Source organism: Aspergillus ruber (genome assembly GCF_000600275.1).
Source record: "Aspergillus ruber CBS 135680 unplaced genomic scaffold scaffold00033, whole genome shotgun sequence".
NCBI lineage: Eukaryota > Fungi > Ascomycota > Eurotiomycetes > Eurotiales > Aspergillaceae > Aspergillus > Aspergillus ruber.
In genome coordinates this window covers 174,119-191,961 of record NW_024467329.1, presented here as the reverse complement: position 1 = coordinate 191,961, position 17,843 = coordinate 174,119, and the positions used below count along the sequence as shown (strand labels likewise).

Genomic DNA, 17,843 nt, shown 5'->3' with positions numbered 1-17,843 from the left:
CGGTGACAGGAAAATAAACAGAAAGCAAGCAGCTGGGTGTCGAATCCGGGCCTGTTTTATGAAATGATATGCAGAAGAGGTATTGTTTAGTTATAAGCAGCATAACCTCGGATTATGCCGATGACACTTGCCCCGCTAGTCACCCGCCAGCCATTTCAGTCTTATCTCTTACCCACTACCGAACTAACCATTCATCATCATCTTTTTTTTTTTTTTTTTTTTTTTTTTTTTTTTTTTTTTTTTTTTTTTTTTTTTTTTTTTTTTTTTTTTTTTTTTTTTTTTTGAATACCTTAAGCACTGAATATAAGCCCATACGACAGACAATGGGACTCACTCTCCGCTATGCTACCGAGGCCGACGCCCTCATGCTGGGTCACATCAACATCACCTGCTTCAACCGGCAGGAGCTCTGGGGCAACGCATACCCGGGTCTCGATGATGAGACTGTCCTGCCTGCCAAAGCAGCGCGCGCCTTACAAAAGCTGGCCGACCCGGCAATGCATGTCGTCGTGGCAGTGGAAACCGACGCCCCCGGCCAACCGATCATAGGCTACTCGCGCTGGACCATCCCAGGGTTGCCAAGCCCGGTGGAGCTGAGTCCGGCTGGCCAGGACTTTGCGGGCGCGGCAAATTTGCCCGAGGGGACCAACCGGAGGGTGTTGGAGGCATTCCAGGCGAAGTTGAAGGAATGCCGGGAGGAGCACTTGTTGGAGGGCGACCTCGGTGCGTATTTCCTGAAGATTGGTTCATTTTGAGTATATGGATTTTAATAAAATAGTTCTCGACTTCCTGGCTACCCTTCCCCAATACCAAGGGCGCGGGGTGGCATCGGCGCTGCTGCGGTGGGGGATAGAACAGGCAGCAGAGCGGCGGGTAGGCATTTTCCTAGAGGCAACAATGGACGGGTATGCACTCTACCGCAAGTATGGATGGGAAGATGTGTATGAAGTGATCATGGAATATGAGCCATTGGGGGGGAGAGGGAGTCAGAGATTCATGCTGATGCGAAGGGCGCCTTAATTATGCACCATACACATCCATTCGTTTATCTGTTGAGATGATGAGGTGATTAGTTGATTCTTGTAAATAATCGCATGATGCCAGGCAATTTTAGGAACAACGTTGTACTTAACGCGCTAGTTGAATTGTTTCCAGAGGACTACTTTATCTAGTCATATAGCCATAGGTCCTAGAGCAGATCCTTTGCCATCTTTCTACCTTCTGGTCGCCACTGAAACATCCCTCTTATGATAGTTAAAGAATATTTTTTATTTGTTCCCTCGAGAAACCATTCCGATGTTTCCTTGCTTGTTGCGGATACTTCAATGTCATATTTTCGCCGTCATGTAAAGCAGTTTACCAGCCTTTTTCATATGGTAAGTGTTTCAGGCAAAGAGATAAAATATGTATCATCTTTAGTGAAGAATCCATGGCCCCTCTTTTCCCGCTTGAGCATATATAAAAGAGGTGGAATATCCTTTTCCTTCAAGATCATTGTCCTAGAATATTTCAACTAGGTAGCTCCGTTCGGCTGAACTTCTCGCCAGTATTTCGAGTGCGAGTATGAACACTTCTATTCAAACTATGACATGAAGGATCGAAAAAAAAAAAAAAAAAGGTCGGCAATAACCTCCGCTGGGTTCAACGGACGGGCTGCCTCATGTCTGTCGAGCAGTTGTGTCTGTAACATGTGTGCAGGATCTCTTCGCGCATCTGCCGTCGTCAGAAACGATGAATTTGCGGGAGAAGAGTGGAATGAGGGAGGTCTGTAGGCTTCTTATTGCTCTTCATTGGCGTTCTGTGGAGATCAGTGGGATTATTGATAGGATGGAAGCTAGGGCATTTACGGGAATTTGGTAGGGTACGGTAATAATTGGAAGTGAAAGATGTAATTGGAAGAAAATGCGCTTACGAGAGCAAAAAGTATCCAGCTAGCTCTTTTAATCGAGGATGAATTGTTGTAGTCAACTCACACTGCATGTACCAGAGTATGCGTTGTAGTTGCACCTACTGCCTGAGGTGTCTCAGATCGCCGATTGCGGTCCACCGAGGTCCACGTCTTCCCCAGACCGCAACCTTCATCTTATCACCTCTCCTCCCATCACCATTCATCTCACTTTCCAACACTAAACCATCAACCTACGAGTACACCAGCACCAGCAACCATGTACTCCCTCTCCCTTCTCCTCCTTCCCCTTCTAACAGCCTCAACGGCTCTCCCACACCCACCTCCCCAAACCAACTCCCCCGACCTCACCCCCCTCCCCCTCATAATCTGGCACGGCCTAGGTGACAGCTACCAAAGCACCGGCCTGTCCGAAATCGCCTCCCTCGCCGCCTCTACAAACCCCGATACTTACATTCACATAATTCATCTCTCGGACTCCAGCACAGGCGACCGCCAAGCCTCTTTCCTCGGCAACGTGACCGAGCAAGTCGATGCCGTCTGCGAACAACTAGCCTCTGAGCCAATCGTTGGTACTGCGCCGGCGATTAACGCGTTGGGATTCTCGCAGGGAGGGCAGTTTCTGCGCGCGTATGTGGAGCGGTGTAATAATCCGCCTGTGCGGAATTTGGTCACCGTGGGGAGCCAGCATAATGGGATCTCGGAGTTCCAGGAGTGTATGTCGATGGATTTGATATGTAAGGGTGCAGAGGCGCTGTTGCATGCTGGTGTGTGGTCAGATTTCGTGCAGGGGCGGTTCGTGCCTGCGCAGTACTTCCGGGATCCGAAGGATGAGGAGTCTCTATCTGAATATCTGGAGAGCAGCAATTTCCTCGCTGATATTAACAACGAGCGCGAAGATTCGCGGAATGAGACGTATAAGGATAATATGAAGAGGTTGAATAAATTCGCGATGATCATGTTTGAGGATGATAGCATTGCGCATCCGAAGGAGAGTGCGTGGTTTGCGGAGGTGAATGAGACGACTGGGGAGGTGACACCGTTGAAGGAGAGGGATATTTATAAGGAAGATTGGCTTGGATTGAAAGAGTTGGATAAGCAGGGGAAGTTGCAGTTTTTGGCGCTGCCGGGGGATCATTTGCAAATGGATGATGAGCAATTGGTGACGCTGTTTAAGGACTACTTTGGGCCTGTGGAGGTGGATCTGCCTGATATGTTGCCTGCGAAGGGTGCTGAGAAGGTGCTTGTTCAGCAGTACTAATTTGTTCCATTTGTTGACCTGGATCAAGATTGATTGATTGCTCTAGCTTTGATTTACGTATAGCATAGCTTAATACCCACGACACACGATAATCAGATAAATCCATATTATTTACACTCAGCTGAGCTTGCATTTACCTAAATACATTTAACTATCAAACACAGCACTCGCCATGAACAGTATCCTATCCCGCTGTTCAGCATAACCTTGACCTAAACGTAGAAAACAAGGGTACTAGTCAAGCCACATCTATCAAAATGAAGACAAGAAGAAAAGGAGACATAATAGAGACGGACAAGTTAAACAGTATAAAATAGCCAACCAACGAACAAAAGAACAAAAGAAACAGATCAAGCCAAACAAAAAGGTCATGAAGATGACCGGTACGAATTATAAGTGCTTTTGCGAGAAGTTAGAAAAAGGAAACCATGCTAATGGGAATACAACAAATGCAAGTCAAACTAAAACGGAGCTCGAAGAAATGTGAAAACGCAAAACGAAAGAATCAATAAGGCGGCCGCCTAATACCGCCATTGGCGGCAGGCCGCCTCGAAGAAATACCACCAGTTCTTCTCGCCCCCTTGGGCCGCTCCGCATCATGCTTGGACAGAAAGTCGTTCAACTGGCGTTGGCTATCGCCATGTTCATATTCCGTGTAGCCGCCTTCAATATTGGCGACGCTTGAAAGTCCTGTGCTCGAACGACTCTTGCTCCGGTTCAAAGTGCCAGCGTTGCTCGGACGGTAAGCATGGTATGTGCCAGCGCTGCCGTTGACAGAGGCTTGTTTTCGCGGGGCCGGTGCGGTGACCGGTCGTTCACCAAGCGGCGTTGAAGCCTGGGAAGAATCACTCGGGAATCCACCCGGAAGCGACGGCATGGAAGGAATGGAGAGCGACGGTGGGATGGGGGGAACAGGAGGGATGCCGCCGGCTTTCGACTGTCCATCGGTTAGAACAAAGGCCGATGCCCGGGGGGTTTCCACTCCGTCTCCTGGCGGCGTCGATTCTCCTTCGAAGACAGACTGTGGTCTGCTCGAAGCTCCGTCGCCGTCGAATTCGGATGCGGAATAGCCACTGACCATGCTTTCACTACTCGAGGATATGATACTGTCATTAGAAGCATCCAATCGTCCTCGTAACGGACTGAGACGTCGTGCGTTAGCGTCCTGGTTGGTGGAAAGCACGCGTCTTAGCTCGTTGACTCGAACCGCAGATCCACGGCTAGAACTGTCCATTGGTGTTCCCGCAAATTCAGGAACACTCGGGCGTCTTCGATCGGGTAAGCCCGCTGCGCCTCCAGCAATAGAACCCGATCCATCAAGAGCTGAAACTGGTGAAGCTGTAGAGAACGAGCTGTCTCTGAATCCATTGCCATGGAAATGGTTACGCGTGATAAAGGTTCCCGCTTTCGAGCCACTGATGGACGAAGTGCGTGCTTTATCCTTCTGAACAGCCGCCAGACAGGTTTCCTTAGACCAACCCGCCAACATGTCGTCCTTGACAGACAATGGAAGATGGTCCTTGTCAGGAATGACAGAGGCCGTTCCGTTCACTCCACCGCGCTCCGGGGAGCTAGGAGGGCTCTGGACAGGCGTCGGAATCGATCCGTTATACGTCTCTTCGATCCGGTCAACAAGTTCCTGAACATCATCCCCAAATGGGTTCAACAGTTCAGGACTCTCCAGACCACTTGGACTGGTTTCCTTGCCAGCGATAGGCGCAATAGTGTCAAGGTCAGCAGGTGGCAGGCGGACACTGTCAAGCCAAACACCAAAGTTTCTCCGCTTGTCAATTTCGCTGTTAATCACACCACCGACTCTGTAGACATCCAAGTCAAACTTCTCAGTCAACTCCCAGAAATATCCGAAAACCAAGCTTCCGATGTTCACCTTAGATGCAGCAGAGTGCAGACTAGCCGCACTCACGTCGCTCTGCAGCTTTAGAATCATAGGCAGTCCATATCGAACGGCGTTCACGCCAAGACGGTCGATCAAGTTAGTGAGGAGCAGGTGGAGGAGAAGGGTTTCCGATTCTTCCGATGAACGTTCGAGCGCATTTTCGTAAATAGTCAAATGCAGTAGGCGGAGGAAGTTCGACTGTGCGACTTGAACAGCTTTTGCTCTGTGATTTCCTGAGTTCGATCCCCGCTTGCCAGAGCGCTCAGCAATCTCAGGCAATTGCTTGGCCATAGGATTCGCTGGCTTGCCGATTGGCTCGATGACTCTGAGGTCGGTTTCGTTGGTTTCCAGTCTTAACCAGCACAGGAGTGCATCGGCATAGGTGTAGTAGACTTCCCGCTGGTCACGTAGGAGCCATTGCGTATCTTCCCACACATGGATGCCAACACGGTTGCGGGATTCGACACCAGCCGAAGCAGCTGGTTTCTTTCCGCTGGCTACGACAAGAATGTTCTTGATGGCTTTGAGCGCAGCCACCTTGGCTGTGGGTGAGGAGAATGCCACTACATTCTCACCAGGAGGGGTTGCCGGCTTGGCCGAGGGATCGAGTGTATCTGCTGTTGGAGCTTTCATAGAGTGTTCGTGATTGGCGCCTGGCTTCAGAAGGCTTAAGACCGTTCTTACCATGTCCGTAATCTGCTCGCCGTAGTAAATGTGGGTAGCGAGGTGTCCTACGGACTCCACAAGGAGGTCAAGCAGCTCTCTTCTCCGTTCCGTCAGTGGTAGCTCGTTGGCGTGCTTCTCTGTCGACTCGCCATTTGCCTCGTTCTCAGATGGTGACAGCACGGTGGAAAGATATCGCATGAGACCGAGCAAGACATCCATAACACTAAGGCCAATCATGTTCACCGACGACTTAAACAGCCAATCGACCATGTACACCATGGTAGTTGATCGGGCTAAGTTTTCTTCGGTAGGGTTCGTTTCGAGCAAGACTTCCATAGCAGCGTTCAGAATGATGAAGCGAACCTGCACAGGACACCACTTGGCAACAAGCTCCATCAACGATGTGGCCCATGTATCGCCTGTGGCCTTCTCTTGAGACGAGTTGGAGATCGAAGCCTTGCCAAGGATAAACCGCAAGATAGTGACAGTCGTAACGCGAATCTGACCACGGCTACTTCCCGAGACGATAATCTGTTCCAAGCACCGCAAGGCAAGCAGCCTGACATCCATCTCCGCCTTCCGATCAGCATCAGCGGTAGTCTGAGAAGCCAATGCGGGATCGCCTTCAGCCGCATCCACCGTCTGCACGGTTGCAACACTGACTCTGCGACGTGGGGCAAGCTCCGGCTGGGTCTTTTCCGACTCCTGCGATTTTAGCTGGAGCAGGACCAGCACATCCTCCTCGCCAGTATACAGATTCTCCAGAATCACGGGCAGAATCAGCTTCAACGAGTCCCCTCCATCAGCAGCCAGTGTCTCGTCGGAGCCAACCACTCCTCTTATCGCTCGCAGCCCGGCGTTTCTCCATCGGATCGTCATCGGGGAATTAGAAGCGGTCTTCTGGAACAACGAAGCGGTATCCGTGTAGCTAGCGTATGTCCGCACGACTCCTTGATACTGAGTCGACAATTCCTGCTCAGCCGCAAGCGACGCCATATCCTGGTGTTGACAGAATGTCTCAAAGGTCGCAATCGAATCTTCCACCATCGAAATATCCTGGGATCGAAGAACGATATCGATAACGGAGAGGACATATCGCGCGTAGATCGGCAAGTCGCGGGGAACCTTTTCCATAAGTGCAGTGAGGATCTGGAGGGTAACTTGCACATTCCTAAAGCGAAAAAGTAAAACAGTCAGCAAATACACAGGAACAATCTTTCCACCACCAGACTGTAATCTCACCCAAGCTTGCGTCGCCAGACATCGCGAGCTGCCCGTTTCTCCAAGAAGGAGCAGACCTTAGTCAACTTGCTGCGGCGGGTGCTGACATAGTAGAGTAGGTAGGAGAGTTCGCTAGCATTCGGTTTAACCTCCTGGACTCCTTTCTGGTACTGGGGGAAGCATTTCAGGATCAAGACCTGGTGCTTCGGTCGGCATGATTGGCGCATGCTCTCCATTTTGCACGGCGGTCCTATTCAAAACGTCTGGAAGCTCTAGGATGATGTATGTTCGCAACGAGATTGGGGAAGGAGTGACACGTCGGGGCGTAAACTGGCAAGGGAGGTGACCGTGAAAGCAAATCCGGTACTGGGTTAGACCATAGAGGTTGTAGGGTAGATTCCAAGGAGGGACCGGTTACTGCTATCCGTGGTAGATGGATACAGGATAATCCGGGTTGTTGTAGGGAGGGAAAAAGAGAGACCGGAAGGCATCCAAACAACCAGGGGCGGGGCGTTTCACTATCTGTTCTCCAAGGCAGATAACTAAGCCTGCGGATGACTGTACAGCAATACCAACACTACTGACGATAGACAGAGGCCGGTGCGTCCCAGTCGCAGTGGGAGAAGTAAGGGAGTGGTGGCAGTAGTGATGGTTGGAGATGGATGAAGAGTGGAATCGAGATCCGTTGATTAGGAGAGGGCCGGAGTTAAGCAAGTAGCGGCTGGGCCCAATCCCCGATTTAGCAACGAATGCGATTAGTCTAGTTTAGGGGTAATTCTGCTGACCCTATTTTGGGCTCGGTGGGTGTATATAAAGAAGAGCAGGGGAAAAAGGCCATTGGTTTTCCTCCTTTTCCCTTGTATTTGGTTCAGGAACCAGGGACAGTAAACGCCTACATTGGACTACGCGGAAGCATAGGCCCCCTTCGCCATCACTACCACTCGTATTCTTATTCTTATTCCTCTTGACTTTATTATTCTTAATTAATCCAACGTGCAGCGGAGACTGAATTCATCCGCTTATGTCAGTGCTTTACCGGCGATCAGACGCCCTGGTATTATGCCCATCCACTGGCACATAACCATAACCTCATAACCTGAAAGTAATATGAACATGTACTCCGGATCGGCCGGTGGTGTCGTTTCCGCAGGTGTTGAACTAGCATACGTTGTGTTTCCCCGGACTCAACGTCTGTCGTTGGTTGTTCGCAAATAGCCGACAGTTGGGACCAACCTCGGTGACACATGAACAAAGTCCGTCTGCACCACAATTTTTGCCGTAGAATAAACATCGTGTGCCCGGAAGCAAAATTCAGATAGACACCGGTAGCAGCAAGAAACCCGGAGCATCCCGATAGACCTCACGTAGACCACGAAAAGCCATGACGATCGATTTGCATCCCTCCCACAGTATTATTTTCAATCCATCAAGTCTTCACACCCCATCTTGTTTCTCCGCACCTTCCTGTCCCTGCTCTCCACCCCCCTCCTGCGCGCCCTCCTGCTGTTGCTGTTCACCCACAAGCCCAAGCCCAGCCAACCCCTCAATAACCTGCGGCCTTATAACATCCCTCCTGAACGTGTCTTCCTGCAACAATCGCAGCGCCCGCAGCGTCGGACCCGGGTGCGTCAGAAACTGCGCGTACTCTGGCGTCTTCCAGTACGAGTAGAGGTATGCGAGATACGCGGCGAAAGCCTGTGCGTCGGGGTCGGCGGAGGTATCGGTGTCCTCATTTGCGGTGTCGTCGCTGGATCGAGAGATACCTAGGAGATTCGGGTAGGTGACGGCTAGGTGGGAAAGATAGTAGGGATTTGCGAGGGAGGAGACGAATTCGAGCTCGAGGGTGAAACGCGGGTTGGTGAGTGTTGGCGGGGGTTGTTGTTGCGGCTGTTCGGGAGGTTGAGGCTCCATGCTGGTTGTTGTTGATATAGATATCACTTGTTTTGTAGATGTAGAGATACAGAGATACTCGAGGTCGGGTGGTGCGAGAGAGGTGTGTAGTAGTTACTCCGTACTCCGACAGCTGCGGGAGAGGAAAGGTCGGCGTACAATCGATGCTCCGCAGAACCAACTAAACAATAGAAGAGAAAAAGCAAAAATAAAAAATAAAAAATAAAATGAAATGAAATGAAATGGAATGGAAAGAAAGAAATTTGAAGCAAGTCAGTTTTCTAATTCCGACTCAAACCCCAATTTTATGAAGCTTAAGAGGAGAATCCCGGTGGCAAGAGATTGGCCAATGAAAGTAATGGTAACTATACTACTCTGTACAAAATGCAGGTGAACACCCTCCGAGCTGGAGGAGAGCTAGTCGTCGCTACTAGAAGTGGAAAGAGAAGACGAAAGAGGAGAATGAAGACAAGACGCCAAGATCACTATAGCAATGAGTGTGTTTTTTTTTTTTTTTTTTCACCACCCATACCAAATATTCATGGGTGTGAATATCCTGGGTTGAGTTGGAATCAAATATACTCCGGGGTAGTACTCAATATTATCATTCTGTACCGGCTAGACATCCAACGGAATATAATAGATGGCAGTATTTGTATGAATAGAGATGAAAAGAAAAGGCCAAGGAGATTTGAATGCAGCCCGCAAAACACCCCCTCACCCTTCCACCAAACCATCAAAGACCACCAAAAGTCGCAACTCCAAACTCCCCCCTCCGATGCAACTAGCACAACAACCCTTAGAGCTCTATTCGCACCTTATAAGTCCTCGTAACGAGACACTCTCTTACAACCATTTACTGACCAAGCAGTGGGAGGCGCGGGAATTGCAGTTCGGGTGCTTGTAGGGCTGGGGTGAAGAGGGCATAGCGGGATTTGCAGGTTAAGGAGAGCTAGATAAAGGTTGGGGGGAATGCTTTTGAGTGGAGTTGGTCTTGGGGGAATGCGAGTGTAAAGGGGAGAGTGGTAGTGGTGGGGAATGACATTGTTCATGTCGTAGTTGAAAATATTCGCTTAATGCTATTGAGGTAGAAGTAAGAGGATGGAAAATGAGTTACTTAATATTGTACTGCACTCATGACAGCATCGTCGACAAGGTAGGCACTTCGAGACTAAAGTCAGTACAGAGGACAGCAAACCCGGAGTTTGACTGAAGTGTAGTTCGTAGGATGGCATATCGTAAGAATAGCTGATACTGATATGGACATGGATGGAATGTATAGAATTGGGAGCTATTCTACTATATCACAGTATACTCGATAGCAAGCCCACTACGAATATGGAGACATAACTAAGCAACGATAAATTATGCTAACAGGAAGCTGCGAAACTAAAACCAAGCAAATAACCATACCCTATTCCATGCCCAAAGTAAACCATCACTCAACGCCTATTCTCTTAAATCCTGGGTATTGCAACTAATCAGACATAATCCATCGGCGAACTCCACATCCACATCGCATCTCGTTCAATCAAAAACCCTCGTCATAGGGCAGATGCCAATAGCTATTCCGTTTCCAGGTGATAGTCGATACCCAAGGAGGTTTATGTAAAAGAGCCCAAACCACTTCCCTCAAGCAGATGCTTCCAAGTAAATACCACACAACAGATGTGATGACACTTCATACACGCCTGTCTTTGATAAGATGACCCGCATCAGAACAGACGCCGAGCCAATGTCACAGGCGAGCTTCACAATCTGTCGTCGCTAAAATGCAAGAAACCAAAAAGAAAAAAAAAAAAAAACACGATAAAGTTTAATCATCGCTGACCCGTCGCTCTGGACGTGGCTTTCTCAAACTCTTCATACGGTTAAGCAATCCACCGCCACCGTTGTTGGGCTTGCTTTCATCAAATCCTGGATTCGAGCGCTCGTTGGAGAAGGTGCTCTGCTTGGGGCTGCTAGAGGATCGGGCCCGGCCAGCTTCAGGGGTTGGTCGCGTGTCTTCGACGCTGTTGATCTTCGCACCCTTCTTGTCCCATTCTTCGTCATAATCTTGTATAGAAGGTTTGCGTTCAGGCACACGGGGGGGTTGGCCGCCTAAACTGGCGGGGCCAGGGTACGACGAATCCGGGGACACGACCCGACCACTGGGAGCTCTGTTAATTCCACGAATGCGTTGCGCAAGACTCTTCTTTCTCTGCAATCCCCCACCACCCGGGGCGGAGCCCTGTTCATTCTCGCTGGCACGGCGCTGCATGGCAGTGCGGCTGGCAGGAGCACCGTCCAGGAATGTGCTGGTTCCCAGTCCTAAACTGGTGGGACCGTGAACTGGCTCAAGCTTAGACTTGGGGTCGAAGCTAACGCCCTCGGCTGATCGGCCCACGGTGTCAGGGGCAGTACCCGTCGAGGCATAATCGTTCCATCCCTCCGCGGCACGGCCATGGAACAGGTCCAGGTCGATGTTCTTGTTCACAGGACCGGCACCACCCAAGGCCATGTTAGTGGAATCTTGGGGGAATGCTTGCATTGGTGCTGCGCGCACGCCCTTGCGGTTCCGGTTAGGGTTACAGGCATCGAACGGTCCGTCGTGATGAAACACTGAAACAGATTAGCATAGGCATTTAAACCAATAGACAAGGACAACTCACTTCCTGTTCCGTAGATGCTGGTGACATCCAACTTATCGATGATATCCATGTGATAGTTGGCCTTCTTGGAGCGAGACGACTTGCCATCACGAGACTTGCCATCGCGATGGCGAGCCTCACGCTCCCGGCGACGTCTCTCTCTTCGTCGTCGCTCCTCTTCAGGGTCCATAACCTTGGGTCGCTCCATGACGGAGGATTCCGAGTTCCGACGGGGTCTGCGTTCCCGCTCACGACCTCCGAGCGTGGTGTTAGACTTAGTCAAAGCGGGCGGATCAGCGAAAATGTCCAATGGATCTTTCTCACGGCTAGACGGGTGTTCTCTGGGATGGCGGCTGGCGGGAGGTCGCTGCTTGAGTCTATCGTCGGGGCGAGGAGGGGCCGGTCGGTGACCATTGGACTGCGGGGCCTGGTTGAGCGACAAGCTGGCCTGTATCAGTTAGAAAAATGAACCTCTTCCAAGAAATCACATGTAAAAAAAAAAGAGGGGAGTACATACAAAAAGATCGCTGGTATTTCCCATGACTTCCTGCGGCACGGGTTGGACCGGCTTAACCGGTTGCAGAGGCTGCTGAAGAGGCTGCATCGGAGGCGACATCATGCTTGCACCTGGAGCAGATTGAGGAGAAATGGCGTCCGAGTCGTCAAGGAAAGGGTTGGTGGAGGTTGGCCGCTCGGGGCGAGGGGCAGAATTAACTGCAGGTGACAGTGCACGGTTTCTAAAGGGATTGTTGGAAGCCAGATTGACCGGCAGTTGGGGCGAGTTTTGACCGTCTGCAAAGAAGGGGAGCAAGTCAGTTATAATGCTTCAAAGAAATTCAGGCAACATCCAGTAAGATGAAAGAGGGGTCAATGCAGAAGACCTGCGCCTGAGCCGCGCCCGAAGAAACAGGGAATTGAGAAGAGGGGGGCGAACGGGCAGGCATGAAACAAACTCAGGGGCATAGGGGGTGGGCTGCGTGGCCATGATCCAAGATCGCACTACAAAGCAAACGACAGGAACGGACCAAGTGGGAAAGGGGAGGACATGGGGCTAGGAGGAGATGAGATGGCATTACGCACCAGACGGACCCGGCGTTACGCCGCCGGGATAGGCGTAGGGAAGGGGTTGCGAGGGAGCGCTCATGGTTGGATAGCTGCAACACTACTGCGCAAAGACCAAGCGGGTAGAGTGGGTGATTGATATACTCCCGACGCAGGAGAGGACAAGCGGTTCGAGGCCAGATGGGAGTTACCACTCCGGCGAGGACGACAGGCAAGAGAAGCTTTTTGGTGAAACGGCGGCGCAAGCAAGCCGCGGCTGTCGGGACCAGCGAGAGGGGAAAGCGCGGTACTGGAAGAGTAGCACGAGGAAAGGAGATTGCTTTAGAGAAAAGCAAACAACAGACGTGACGACGACGCACGACGAAATGAAGGAGCAAAGTGAGAGAGAGAGAGAGAGAGAGAAAGAGGGAAAATCCCCCTGGAAGTAGTTGAAACGAATCGGAGGAGGTATGCAAGCAGATCGTCAGGGAGAAGTTACGTTTATCCAAGCGTTTTGTGGTGAATAGACGCGTATGAGAGAAAAGAGGCGAAGAAAGAACGGAAAGAAAAAAAAAAGGAAAGAAGTTGAAGAGATGGGAGAAAGAGAGAAAGAGGGGAACGGAAGAGAGGGAAAGAGAAAGGGAAGGCAACGCAATAATAATAATGGGTGTGGAGGAGCAGATCAAAGAGGGTTTTTATTAGAACAATCAACAATCCTGACAGCAGCCTAGAGTGTGGTTTGTTATTCTGTATTCTGCTATGTATATTGCTGCAATTCTCCTAAGCACTGGCATCGGAAAATTGTCTTTATTTTTGCCCATTCACTTGCACCCTGTCTGTATATTATTACTAGTATTCTGTATCTGTTCTCGCCTCCTGATCGCCACTCGGCCGTCAGGGGTTGAATGCAGCATTAGTCAGCATCTGTTAGTTAACTAACTACTGACGGAGCATGTCCAGTTCCTCTACTCTGTATGGGTCGTATACAAGTATTTCCTAAACAACTGACTCTCTAGAATAGTGTCCTATATGCTATGAATACGCGGCGAATATGCTGTAATCTCAGACATACCTCCCATCCTCGCTCCGGAATGCCTGTTGCGTCATGTGTAGTACAATCTCCTTGGCGCATTCTATACACATAGTCCGGAAAAGCACTTCTTTATCTCTGCTCTAATCTGGTTCCTGGCTCATTTTCTGATCGTCCTAGCGCATTCACTACTGGTCCTCCTAAGAAGAGGTCTGCAGGTCAGGTCTATAAAAAGAAAACTGCCCGAGATTCCTGTTCCCGAGCTCCCGCTCCGTCCCGTTCTTTTACTCTACCGGGTAATTGTCTTAATCATGTACTCGCACACGGCAACTGTACTCTGTTAATCATCAAACAGATCCTCATCGTTATGTACTGTACTGAATAGTATCCTGTATGCTCCAACATGTATGTAGAAAAAACCCCCAATAACTCCCGTCATAAAGAAAACCGTCAATAAACCCATGTAGACATGACATGACTTGCTAACCGCCTCGGCACCAACTTAAAAACGAACTGAATCACGCATTCGAAACATGACGATCACCGCTAAGCCACAGACTGCTCCCGCTGCTGCTGTTGTTGACGGCGTCTCAGAAGCGGGTTCTGGGCCGCAAAGCCCGCCCTGCGGTTCGATTGAGGTTTGGGTCTCGACAGTGTGTATCTAGATCGTTATTAATATCAAGGAATATACTAGTAAAGGGAACGTAACGTACTTGGCAAATGCACGAGAAAGAGCCTTCTTGCAGCTAACCTTCTGGCTACCAATAAACGAGTCAACCGTCACCGCAATGGCGCGGTCAATATCCTGCGACGAGCAGAAGTCGGACAAACGCATCCTGCAGAAAGACTCCGCAATACGCATAATAGCTTCGAGGTGACGGACCTACAACATTTTTGTTAGCGTTGCTTTTCTTGACTCTGGGTAGGTTCGAACATACAGTAATAGGATAAGCACCCGTAGCTAACGACTCTCTTCTCATGTCGGCAAACAGACGAGCAATCTTGTCCTGATCAATCTGGTAGAGCTTGGGACGGCATCGTTCACGGGCATAGAGGATGTATTTCCGGAGCAGTTCCTGCGGGATTTCGCCTTCCCTTTCTTCCTCTGCCTTGCGCTGTTCTTCTTCGCGGCGCTGAATCTCGTCTGGCCTCAGGGGCAGACGAATTCCGTCCTCATCAACTCGGTAGCCCTCCTCGTCAATAAGGTTACCGTCGTCATCGATCAGACGACCCTGCTCGTTGCGACGGGGTCTAGCAGGGTTAGCACGGGAGTGCGATTCAACGACGAAGCTGGCGAGACGCTCGTCCTCTGTTGGCTCGACTGTATCACGGACAACGCAGAGGATATCGAAACGCGACAGGATGGGCTCAGTGAGCTCGACGTTGTGAGAGAAGGGGGCGGTGCTGTTGTAGCGGCCACCGATAGGATTAGCGGCGGCAACAACGGCGCAACGGGCCTGGAGTGTGGTGACGATGCCAGCCTTGGAAATGGAGATGGTTTGTTGTTCCATAGCTTCGTGAATGGATGTCCGATCTTGGTCGTTCATCTTGTCGAATTCATCAATGAGACAGGTACCACGGTCTGCCAACACGAGAGCACCGCCTTCAAGCGTCCATTCACTGGTAAGGGGATCGCGGCGGACGCTGGCGGTCAAACCGACAGCACTAGCTCCTTGACCAGTTGCAAAGACAGCACGGTGAGCTGTCTTCTCAGTATACTTGAGGAACTGTGACTTGGCCGTACCGGGGTCACCAAGCAGCAGAACATTGATGTCACCACGGATGGCCATCTTACCCTGAGCTTCTTTGCTGACACCACCAAACAACGAGAGCGCAATAGCTGTCTTGACATCGTGATGCCCGTAAATACTGGGTGCCATGGAGCGGATGATCTTGTCGACAATATCAGGGTCCTTGGACAGGTTACGGATTTGACGCTCGTCTTCTTCAGTCATGCGGAAGCCAGCCAGCTGGTCATGCGACTTGACTACATGGTTGGCTTCGAGAATTGTGGCGAAAACAGGGAATCCGTTCTTGTTGTTTAGCTGCGCGTCATAGCTGTTGCGATAAATACCAGTCACTTCAACCTCGTCACCGGGCTTGGCCGTGTCGATCAGGTCGGCAAGAAGAATAACCTCACGTTGACGGGGAAGTCTTCCGGCTGGGACAGAGCCAGGAGACTCCTGCAATGTCAATTTCTGATAGTTCCGGTATACCGTCTTCTCCGAGTTCACTGTGAACGGCCCCTTGGACTGACAGTTTTGACAGTAGGAGATCTTGACTTCGGCACTGGCCTCCTGCTGGAACGGACCCAGAGTGATGTTACACTTTTGGCAGATGAACATCACATATTTCAGCTGAGGGAACACGCCACTCCGGCGGGTTACGACACCGCCAACTCGAACAAGACAGTTGAGGTGCGACTGGCGCAGCTGCCGCAGGGTATATGTAGTCGGGACGTCTGTCATGCGCACGTGGATCTCGTTGTGAATATCGTGGTATTGAGGATAGTGGAAGAGAGTAACATCAAGGGCGGCTTGGTCAAACACCTTCAGGACCTCAGTAGGCTCATTCGCGACGAAATACGAAAGAGCAGCCTTAGCCTCGGCCAAGTGGTTGTAGGACACTTCGAGCGATGCTGAGTTAACCTCGCCCAGAGTCTTAATCTTGTTTCCGTAGACTGACGAGCCAGCTGCATCAATGTACTCTGTCAGGAAAGCTTTGAATTCTCGGTAAATTGAGCGCAGGACCTGAGGTTGTAGGATCCAATCCGTAAGGTTGGATGCCTTGACATCCTGCAATTCATCCAGAGTAAGCTCTTCCATGGCGTCATCGCCCATATCAACATCCTCTCGGTCCTCATCATAACGGTTTCTTCGCCGACGAGGCTGACGTGTGAGATCCAGATCACCATCATCATCATCCGGCATGAAAGCCGCAGGCATCCGACGGCGACGTTCCGCTTCACGATCTCTCTTGAACATTCGGGCTTCGAGTTGCCGACGCGTACCAAGGTCTAGGTCTTCTTGCTCCTGATCATCGTCGTCGATATATTCGCCTCGGTATTGGTCGTCGGCGGTCGCCCGATAATCTCTCTCAAAGTTATCACCGAACAGATCGATCCCATCTTCATCCTCTGCCATTTCCTCAAGGTCATCAACATCACCGAGGGCTTCTGCTTCTTCATCTCTGTCGCTTTCATCGTCGCCAAACGGGGCCGGAGGGGACGAGGGCGGCGCTACCGAGGGGTTAGCGGGATACCAGACAAGCCTTTCTCAAACTTACGACTCGACGGCGGAGCAGCGATCGAAGAAGTTTCATCATCGGGCTCGCGAGATCTCTTCCGGCGGTTCAGATTGCCCAACCCGCGATTTGCTGCGGATTGGCTTGGTCGTAGAGGTGAACTGCACGCACACAACTTGGTTAGAAAACCCAGAAAGACGACACTTTGTCACGGAATGCATTGAATGTTGACTCGGGAGAACTCACCTCATACTATGTGTGGTATTATAGGTGTCCCAGCAATGGAATTAAAAAGGATTAAACAGAAGCAATCATCGACTGGGAAAAGTGTCGTCTGGCATCCATCCACTTGAAAGGAGACCGAAGGGAGAAAGATTCTTCCTTGGCACCGCTACACGGTGGACGCGTTGAGGCGCGTAACGCGTCACTGTCCATTAAACCCCGATCGGGAAAGATGATTTTCGTGGACTTTCCGTATCGGGATTAGCTCCTTATCGCAACCCTCAATCCAACTCCTAACCATGGTCGACTTTCCATATCATGACTCGTTCAAGACCTCAAATTATACAACTACCTCAGGCCTTAGTATCTTAACTCTAACAAGTTCTCAAGTTCCCTCGCCTCTCAACATGGTTTGCGTGTCACTTAACGAATGTCGTCGGATTCGGTGTCGGATATTTCGAGCACTACGATTGGCACCCTCTAAATCATGGTTACTCAGAATGTCAATAGAGCTCATCTAAAATATCTTATCTTGTCTGCCGTTATCTAGTCAGGTCTGTTTGGCCCTAACCTGCAAGGACCTCTACAACATATTCAGCCCAGTTTTCTAGGCCAGTGAGTTACAGTTTCCTCGGCTGGGTCAAACACGAAAACATCCAGATGACGAAGATGACGACTATTATATACGTATGAGTCTTTTCCAACAGCTTGAGAATGACAAGTGGGCATGTTGTCCACATTGTCAAATGCTACACCCACGTAAAGATTTGCCGGGTACGAACTGACAAACTCTGCATGTATATAGTATTGCAATGCTTTCTCTCTGGTTATTTGAT

General features: G+C 50.4%; 6 protein-coding genes across 6 annotated transcripts; 2 read left to right on the top strand and 4 right to left on the bottom strand.

Moving 5' to 3' along the window:
• Positions 1-323: 323 nt before the first annotated feature.
• On the top strand, positions 324-1,020 carry EURHEDRAFT_518306 (GNAT family N-acetyltransferase; the record flags this gene model as incomplete). The annotated part of the gene is made up of 2 exons (XM_040786660.1): positions 324-723; positions 779-1,020. 2 exons carry the CDS (start codon positions 324-326, stop codon positions 1,018-1,020), a joined length of 642 nt encoding a protein of 213 aa, XP_040635299.1.
• Positions 1,021-2,087: 1,067 nt separating this feature from the next.
• Positions 2,088-3,325, top strand: EURHEDRAFT_416282 (palmitoyl-protein thioesterase family protein). Its single transcript, XM_040782914.1, has one exon. The coding sequence runs from the start codon at positions 2,166-2,168 to the stop codon at positions 3,165-3,167; it is 1,002 nt and encodes a 333-aa protein (XP_040635298.1). The 5' UTR covers positions 2,088-2,165; the 3' UTR covers positions 3,168-3,325.
• Positions 3,269-7,668, bottom strand: EURHEDRAFT_416281 (uncharacterized protein). The gene is made up of 2 exons (XM_040782913.1): positions 6,973-7,668; positions 3,269-6,901 (listed from the first exon to the last, which is right to left on the bottom strand). The coding sequence occupies exons 1-2, from the start codon at positions 7,185-7,187 to the stop codon at positions 3,673-3,675; spliced, it is 3,444 nt and encodes a 1,147-aa protein (XP_040635297.1). The 5' UTR covers positions 7,188-7,668; the 3' UTR covers positions 3,269-3,672.
• Positions 7,669-8,385: 717 nt separating this feature from the next.
• EURHEDRAFT_464508 (mediator of RNA polymerase II transcription subunit 31) lies at positions 8,386-8,862 on the bottom strand (the record flags this gene model as incomplete). Its single annotated transcript, XM_040784966.1, has 1 exon — positions 8,386-8,862. One exon carries the CDS (start codon positions 8,860-8,862, stop codon positions 8,386-8,388), a length of 477 nt encoding a protein of 158 aa, XP_040635296.1.
• A 1,562-nt stretch (positions 8,863-10,424) lies between these two features.
• Positions 10,425-12,830, bottom strand: EURHEDRAFT_239000 (Pal1-domain-containing protein). The gene is made up of 4 exons (XM_040778059.1): positions 12,552-12,830; positions 11,989-12,263; positions 11,493-11,919; positions 10,425-11,442 (listed from the first exon to the last, which is right to left on the bottom strand). Exons 1-4 carry the CDS (start codon positions 12,613-12,615, stop codon positions 10,658-10,660), a joined length of 1,551 nt encoding a protein of 516 aa, XP_040635295.1. The 5' UTR covers positions 12,616-12,830; the 3' UTR covers positions 10,425-10,657.
• A 1,025-nt stretch (positions 12,831-13,855) lies between these two features.
• EURHEDRAFT_486737 (MCM DNA helicase complex subunit MCM2) lies at positions 13,856-17,124 on the bottom strand. Its single transcript, XM_040785568.1, has 5 exons — positions 17,032-17,124; positions 16,828-16,946; positions 14,481-16,780; positions 14,256-14,425; positions 13,856-14,203 (listed from the first exon to the last, which is right to left on the bottom strand). Exons 1-5 carry the CDS (start codon positions 17,034-17,036, stop codon positions 14,089-14,091), a joined length of 2,709 nt encoding a protein of 902 aa, XP_040635294.1. The 5' UTR covers positions 17,037-17,124; the 3' UTR covers positions 13,856-14,088.
• Between the last annotated feature and the right edge of the window lie 719 nt (positions 17,125-17,843).